We start from the raw sequence: 8,155 nt of genomic DNA, 5'->3' as shown, positions 1-8,155 counted from the left end.
GAAGCAGTCAAGTGGATTCTCAGGTACCTGAAAGGTACATCGAATATGTGCTTGTGTTTTGGGGGAGCTAAACCAGTTTTGGAAGGCTATACAGATTCAGATATGGCAGGAGATCTGGATAGCAGGAAATCTATTTCAGGATTTCTCTTCACCTTTGCAGGAGGAGCTGTCTCTTGGCAGTCCAAGTTGCAGAAGTGTGTTGCTTTATCTACAACAGAGGCAGAGTACATTGCCGCAGCGGAAGCTGGGAAAGAGATGTTGTGGATGAAGCGTTTTCTCCAAGAACTAGGAGTTAGTCAAGAGGACTACAAGGTGCATTGTGATAGTCAAAGTGCTCTAGACTTGAGCAAGAATTCAATGTACCACTCCCGCACCAAGCATATTGACATCCGCTATCATTGGATACGCGAAGCGATGGAACAACAGCTGTTGAAGCTTGTGAAGATCCATACGAATGAGAATCCAGCGGACATGCTGACGAAGGTGGTTACAAGTGAGAAGCTTGAGCTATGCATAGACATAGCTGGGATGGAGAGCATCTAGGTAAATGGGCATGGAGGGGGAGAATTGTTGAAATCCCTGCCCAAGCAAGCAGTCAACAATGACTGCTTGCTGCTTAACCCCTAACGCCCAACTCTCAACTGTCCATTGAATGCAACAATAAATGCATTCATACGTAAAACAATGCGCCTATAAATTAAAGCTTCAGACGAGAGCATCAAACACCCAAAGAGAAAAGAAAAGAGAGAGAGCCGAGAGAGCTCTGAGAGAAAAGAAGAGAGTTGAGTTGAGTGGAGTGTGATCATCCTCCTCTGTAATATTTTCTTGTGTTCCACTATTTATTAGTGAAGCTCTTTTCTGTGGATGTAGGCAGTTGCCAAACCACGTTAAATTTTTGGTGTCACTGAGTGCATGAGTGTACTCTTTTATTACCGCTTTTATCCCTTCCGCTGTGTTGATTTCCCCAACAGTTGGGGTGCATTCCGAGAATCCATGCTTACAAAACCAGATCCTGGACCAGAGTACGCGAAGCTCGTGGAGGCATTCTCTTCGAAGAAAGTAGCCAGACTCCCTACAACAATATCACAAACAGTAGATGCTGTTATTAAAGAATCCAAGTCCGCCTTCTATTCTTCTCCACGGCCGAGAGATCAGGAGAAGGGATTAGATGAGTTTGAGGTGGTGAAATATGGTTACCACTTCTTCAAAATCTTCAAGGGGCTCATTGTTGATCTCATTAGCCACAATGATCGAAATGAGAGCAGAGATTTTTTTCATGAGAGAACTCCTGAAGACGCGCTTGAAGTGTTGGAGGTTGAACTCAACTTCATCTACGAAGTTCTCTATACCAAGTTCGTTGTGATACATGATACAATAGGATACCTTTTGCGCTCTGTAAGCTCGCTTTCGGATTTGGGGTCCCTTGGGGTCTTCTTTTTTGTAGACTGCAAGCATGGTTTAGATAAGTTTGATATTCGAGTTACCTACACCCTGCTGCTCGGTGCCTTGAGCCTGGAGGCAATAGCACTCTTCAACCTCATTTTTTCTGATTGGACAACAGCTTTTATCGGCAACAGGATTACAAATCCAAGTGTCCGGGCCATCTTCAAAAAATATCTCAAAATTAGAAGGTCAATGTGGTCTCCACCCAAGGATGAGCTGCTAAACACTAATTCAAGTGTACTCTGGACCATCTTCAAAAGATTTCTCAAATTTAGGAGTTCAATGAGGTCTCCAAGCAAGGATGATGAGCTGCCTGGTACCGAGTCAATAAGGACTACACCAGTATTACTTCGCAGGTGGTCTGAATCCGTGGCAGGATTTAATTTGATAACATACTGCCTCAAGGAACTTCCGAAAAAATCCAATGAAGAAAATGCAGATCAGTGCCTCCTTGGCATTTTTAAGAAGACTACTCATCATTTGTTGCATCATATACGCAAATACTGCCACAAGGACCTTCCTATACGGAGATATTGTCTCAAATATCCGGTCATTGATTGTTTGGGTGCTAAGGATTTTCTAGATGAGTGGAGATATGCGTCCAAAAACTACTTCACGAAAAATCTATGGGAATTTATCTTTGTCGAACTGCGGGAGAAATCTATAAAAGCAGATACAGTAGAAAATATCAAGACGATAAGTTCAGCTAGAAGTGCTTACGTTCTCGAAGAATACAAAATGAAGCACGGAGGGGATCAAGTAGTACTTTTTGAAACACTTAAAAAAGATTATATTGAAAATGTTACCTATGATGAGAGCCTTCTGCTTTGGCACATTGCTACTGAAATCTGCTATCAAGGAAGTCAAGTCGATCACGATTCAAAAGCTGTTGATCATTATAAATTCATCAGTAAGCTCGTTTCAGATTACATGCTATATCTTTTATTAATGAAACCTACTATGATGTCTGCTGTGGCAGGTATTGGGCAAATTAGATATAGAGATACATGTGCTGAGGCTAAAAGATTCTTTTTCAACAAGGGACTAGGACCAAACAATAAGGAAAAGGAGGCTTGTGAAAACCTTATTGGTGTGAATACAGATGTTAAACCTGTTCATGTGAAGGGAGATCGAAGCAAATCTGTATTGTTTGATGCATGCATGCTGGCCAAAGAGCTGCAAAAATTGCGGGAGGAGAAGAAATGGGATGTAATCAGCAAAGTTTGGGTGGAGATGTTGTCATACGCGTCTAAACATTGCCGACCAGATGCTCATGTGCAGCAACTAGGTAGAGGTGGACAGCTTATCAATCTTGTTTGGTTGCTGATGGCTCATTTTGCCCTGGTTGAGCAGTTCGTATTCACTGCCGGTTTTGGCCCTGCAAAATTGATTGTGGAAAAGTAATAACTTTTTCGTTATTGATGCTATATGTATATGATTGGAATTTGATGTACTTTTTTCGATATATCTCTAATCTCCTTCGCTTGGAAAATTCAGCTTTACTCATTGACCTTCATACAAAGCAAATTAAGTAATTATAGGTATATCGAGAAAGAAAAGTTTTAAAGACGTAATAATTTCAAAATTTAAAAAAAAAAGAAAAATACAAGCATGATAGTTTTTTTCTTAATTATGATAGAGAAAATTGAAATGGTTGCTCGAATAGATTGTCTGTGCATGCATGTAGGACTAGCTACTGGCAACTTGGCAATTGGTATGTTGCCCACAATAATGAAGCTGCGGCCCATTTTATTTTTCAACAAACTTGCATTAAAATTAAGGTCCCGTTTGAATTTAGGACGTAATAATAGGTTGTGCAACACGCGAAATGTTGAAAAGGAAAAAAGCTCTTTCAACCGATAAAGCTTACCGACAAAAGTAACCAATTGTGTTTTTTTTATTTTTTATTTTATTTAACGGTTAAGAAAGTAACTATTGATGAATTGGTGTTTTTTCTATTCTTTAAAAATATTTAAAAATGTATAAAAAATGGTTGAAATTGAAAAAAAGAGAATGCATTTGCAGTCCAAACTATTGATGCCGGTAGCATGACTCTTTTAAAAATTCCACATTAAGTTCGAGAGCAGTTTGAGTGCATCTTATATCGGCGGGGATATCCTTCAATCGGTGACAAGAGTTGGGTGGTGGGATAGAGCCTCTCTGAAGCAGAGCAAGTCACCTTCCACCAAGACTTTTTTTAATCCAAAATTGTTTACAGTTATTATTAAAGCAAAGGCCCAAGATAGCAGCTTCCACCTTTGCCACTGATGGTTCCACAATAAAAGTATTTTTGTTCATGCCTGTAAGAGTTCTCCCTGAGGGTGGCTTCCATAGGTCATAGGTTGAAGATCAGCATGGTTGCATCAGGTATGAGATTCTCAAACACTACCTTGTTTCTTGTATACCAACGGATGTTCATGGCATTTGATACAAAGATGAGAGCTCCTCTGGCCAAGGGGATACTCACTAGACTGCCCTTGCAAAGTGGAAACCTAAGAATGGGTCTGAAAGTCTCAGGCACAGATGGACAAATGACACAACTTTTGAAGGGGACCATTGCAGATTTCCACATAAGCATTTTCAGCAAAATTGAATTTTCAAACAGATTTCCAAGGAGCTGGTTGAAGGGGACCATGATTTTGCAGCTTTGTGTTGATAACCATGTGGGTATTCTTTGATTATAGTTATAACTATGATGAGTATGCGAGCTCTACTTCTTTGAGATTCCACTATGATCCAAGCATTTCCTTAACTGTATATAAAAGCATAACTATACCTATAATCATTTAAAAAAAATTAAAAAAAAAAATAGAAGTTTGAGAAAAGGGGAAAAACACTACAAGTCTACAAGCATGATAAACTATCAGAAAATCCACTATCTTTACGCTTTCCTACTCTTTTCATCACCCAACCAAAAGTCTTTCAACGGCTAAAGGGAAGGAAGAAAACAAAAGAATCCCATTTTGTATAAGATAGCTATAGCATATAACCCACTAATCTTCTCCTCCTTCTAAACAATTACACAAATGCAGGCCTCTGCGTTTGAAAATATGTAAACTCACCCCCAAAATCTGCTCTAGATCTTGGGACTTTGGGCCAGTGGGGCTAGGATGATTCCAGGACATGAGCTGCAGTTGCCTCCGTGAGAGAGTTGGAGTGATTGTGTTCACCCTCGTAGGTCACAACCAGCATCGTTGGATCATCCAGAGCACGCTCCACATGTTTGCGCGCAGGGCAGCCCCTCAAGCTACTGCACTTGTAATATCCCCTGAAATTTTCATCCATTAAAATACATTGAAAATGGAAGCTTTTTTCCCAAGAAAACTGCACCCAGAACATCTAAAATACCACTAGTATGGTACAACCAAGTGATATGATTGAGATACTGTTTGGAAGAGAAGCAAGAAAAACAGAAACAGAGGATTGCGAATCGTGATTGAAGACTGCACACTACGAATAAATACACACCTTGGATGGGGAGAACCTTTAATGGGTTTCTGGCCGTATTTCCTCCAGGAATAATCATCAGGTGGAATATCCGCCATCTTTGGGCTAATTGCAGGGACTCTGATAACTCTCTTCACTTTGGATTTCCTGCTTAAGTATATGAGATTAATGATATCGGTTCGTGAAAATAAAGGCGAAAACGCATCTTTTGTGGTAGTAAACCACATACAATCATAGAAGAGCAAGAAACCAACCTTTTCTTGGAACAGTGGCAACGTGCAGGAGATGAGCCACACTTGAGAACGGCCGCATCGTCCATGGAGTTACACCTCCTCTTCAAGGAGCAGGAAGACAGAGGTGGCTTCCCCGCAGACGACACCTGAGACATGTGCGTAATATGGAACCCGGACGACAAGGAAGGCTGCAAGCTCTCAGTATCCCCTGTCAAAGTCGACACGAAAGAATTCGCAGCAGAAATCGGCGGTGATGGCGAGAAGGTGATACTTGAAACGGCATCCTTCCTCTCCACGGACCCAATATTCTTTGCCCCCATATGTGGGGGCAAATGGGAGTGATTATTCGGCAGAGGAGGTAGGCGAACAACCGGTGTAGGAGTGGGACAGTAAACCTTAAAAGCAGAAACAGGCTCTGTTTTCAGATGGTGAGACAGCGGGTGCTTTGTTTCTTCGTTCAGCTGTACTGGTAAATCAGAAGCAGGAGCAAGAGAAACAGGAGCCCTTCGGAACCGAGCGTGGCCTATTCTTCTTCTATCCAGTAAAGATATCACCTTCTGGAACTTGTCCACCGTGACATCCGCGACAGCCCCCAGCTCCATGGAAGCTTTGTTACTAGTACTGGTGGAATCAGCTGTTGCTTGTCCCTGTTGGTATTGTTCTTGAGAAATCAATCTCATCAGCTTCTCGACGCTCTGAATCCCAGCAGACGCAGCTTCCTTTACAGCAAGAGCGTCCTCTTCAATCTTCCCCGAAAAACCATCACCCCCGCCACAGCCCATCATCAGCTCCACAGCCATTGCACTAAGAACAGAAGACCTCCATAGCGAGGAAAGATATAAACACAATACAGATTCGATTGGATCGTTAAAGAAGAAGAACAAATGATGACGAGGAAAGCAAAAAAGCGGTAAAGTGTGGAGACTGGAGAATGGAGATTAAAAAAAAAAAGAGCAGAGAGTGTGATTCGAGTCAAACTGATACCTTCCCCAATGCAGCAAAGGCAAAAATAGGGTTACTGACCCGTCCATCATCTTCTTCATCGTTCTGCAGTCAAACTTACCCACTAATCCTGTGATTCCACGTGGTCGAAACATTGACCATTTTCTGTTGGAGACCGTGAAAAATGATAAGGTCAAAAGGTTCCGATTAGCCGTTGGATCGACGACTCGGTAAAATCGGTGTGAGAGATAGAGAGAGAGAGAGAGAGTTGGAGACAGTGAAGCAGAGTTGACCTTTAACAGCTTTTAATGCAAAAGTCATTTGAAGGGTGGGGTTTAAGAGGTGGGCGATGTGGGACAGGTGCGGTCCATCCTTTACCGGACACCGGAAGCTGCGGCAAAGGCTCCACAAGACCCAGCACCGTTGGATCATGACCAGATCTATTTCTGCACCATCCGATAAAATCACATGACTCCAAAATTTGAGTCACATGATTGATGGATTTCTGGATGCTCTCTCACAAGGGGGACCTTCTGCACATTTTAGATCAGTGTTAAATAATGTGCTAATCACTTCCCAAAATTGACATCACAATGAGTAAACAAATCATGATTTTGCAGAGCATAAGCTGTTTGGTCAAACATCTTAAGATTTTCTTTCTTTTCTTCAGCCTGAAACTACTTCATTCACATCCTAATGGTGCTGGTTCACATTCCTGTTATATAACGAGAAATGATATATATATATATATATTTATATATAAACTCTAAATGTATAAGTTTGGTCCAAATTTTTTATAAAAAATATGATTATATTATGGAAAAATATGAAAAATTTATTTTTTCTTGATGGAACCCATATTTTTACAAAATATTTGTATAAAGCTTGTATATTTGAAACTTGTATATAGCATTACTCTTATATAATTATGAAAGAGAGTAACATAAGTTACAAATTTAAAAAAATTTTCTCATCAGTTATTATTCATCATCTCATATTTTATGAAAAACAACCACACACCCTATAAAAAAACACCCACACACCCTATAATTATAGGTATAAGTTATGAGAGTAAATAGTGACTGATGTATAGTAAATATTAACAAATTTTAAGTTAATAAATTTTTTATAATTTTTTTGTGAAAAAGTAGGCTCTATCGGAATAAAGTGAATTTTTTTATTTTTTATTGTGAAATTTTCTCTTTTATTAAAAAAGAAATATTGCGCAAAACTCTAATTATGTCTCGCGATTTTACAAATTAGGGTCTAAACTAAATTTGTTAGAATTTATCTTTTAAGAAAATTTTAGTTATATATATATATATTCTTTGGTCCGGCTTATAAATTAATAAACTCTGAATATCAGAATATTTAGGATTTATTTGAATTTGTATTAGAACAATATTATCATTAACCAATAATGATAATGACAAGAATTAAGAAACTTAATTGCTAATCAATCGAAACTGTTCATATATATGGCCTCATGCAATGCATGGAAGACTCCGTCGGTGCGAAGATTCCCCATGCAAAAGTCAAAAAAACACCAAGATTAAAAATTCCATATATATGACAGCTTGATGTGAAACAAAGATAAGCAAAATCTATAACTTATGCTTAAATAACGAGCTGAGATGTCCAATTTAAGTTTTCATTTTCTTTTACACAGCTTAATCATCACGTGTAATAATCAGTATTCTCAATCCTTCGCCTTGAATCTTGATTTATTTTCTCGGATGATGAAATGAAATAAGATGAGATTAAAATTAAAAATTGAATAAAATATTATTAAAATATTATTTTTAATATTATTATTATTTTAAAATTTAAAAAAGTTGAGTTATTTATTTTATTTTATGTGAAAATTTGATAAAGTTATACATAATAATTAGATGAGAGGAGTTGTAAAAACAAACGAGACATATTACGTACGTGTAGATATTGAAACGAGTTGATTTGAATTGTGAATAGTAATATTTTATAGTCCCTGCATTGAGATGGGTTTTATAACTTTTTTAAATTGATATGGGTTTAACTTTTTATGTTGAAACGAGTTTAACTTTTTTTATGAAGTAGGTTAAGATGAGTTT

The 8,155-nt window shown here is 38.6% G+C and overlaps 2 protein-coding genes across 2 annotated transcripts; one reads left to right on the top strand and one right to left on the bottom strand.

Annotated features, from left to right (window-relative positions):
* Positions 1-993: 993 nt before the first annotated feature.
* LOC108980972 lies at positions 994-2,847 on the top strand. Its single transcript, XM_018952043.1, has one exon. The coding sequence runs from the start codon at positions 994-996 to the stop codon at positions 2,845-2,847; it is 1,854 nt and encodes a 617-aa protein (XP_018807588.1).
* Positions 2,848-4,296: 1,449 nt separating this feature from the next.
* Positions 4,297-6,323, bottom strand: LOC118348716 (probable WRKY transcription factor 7). Its single transcript, XM_035690886.1, has 4 exons — positions 6,108-6,323; positions 5,145-5,942; positions 4,912-5,037; positions 4,297-4,711 (listed from the first exon to the last, which is right to left on the bottom strand). Exons 1-4 carry the CDS (start codon positions 6,218-6,220, stop codon positions 4,549-4,551), a joined length of 1,200 nt encoding a protein of 399 aa, XP_035546779.1. The 5' UTR covers positions 6,221-6,323; the 3' UTR covers positions 4,297-4,548.
* Positions 6,324-8,155: the final 1,832 nt, after the last annotated feature.

The sequence above is a fragment of the Juglans regia genome, chromosome 6, assembly GCF_001411555.2.
Source record: "Juglans regia cultivar Chandler chromosome 6, Walnut 2.0, whole genome shotgun sequence".
NCBI lineage: Eukaryota > Viridiplantae > Streptophyta > Magnoliopsida > Fagales > Juglandaceae > Juglans > Juglans regia.
This window is presented reverse-complemented; position numbering and strand designations above follow the sequence as displayed.

Coding starts and splice junctions, on each gene's coding strand:
- LOC118348716 (XM_035690886.1), bottom strand. CDS start 6,220: ATGTTTCGACCACGTGGAATCACAGGATTAGTGGGTAAGTTTGACTGC. Junction 5,038..5,144: donor TGCCACTGTTCCAAGAAAAG/GTTGGTTTCTTG, acceptor ATACTTAAGCAG/GAAATCCAAAGTGAAGAGAG. Junction 4,712..4,911: donor AAAGGTTCTCCCCATCCAAG/GTGTGTATTTAT, acceptor TGAAAATTTCAG/GGGATATTACAAGTGCAGTA.
- LOC108980972 (XM_018952043.1), top strand. CDS start 994: ATGCTTACAAAACCAGATCCTGGACCAGAGTACGCGAAGCTCGTGGAG.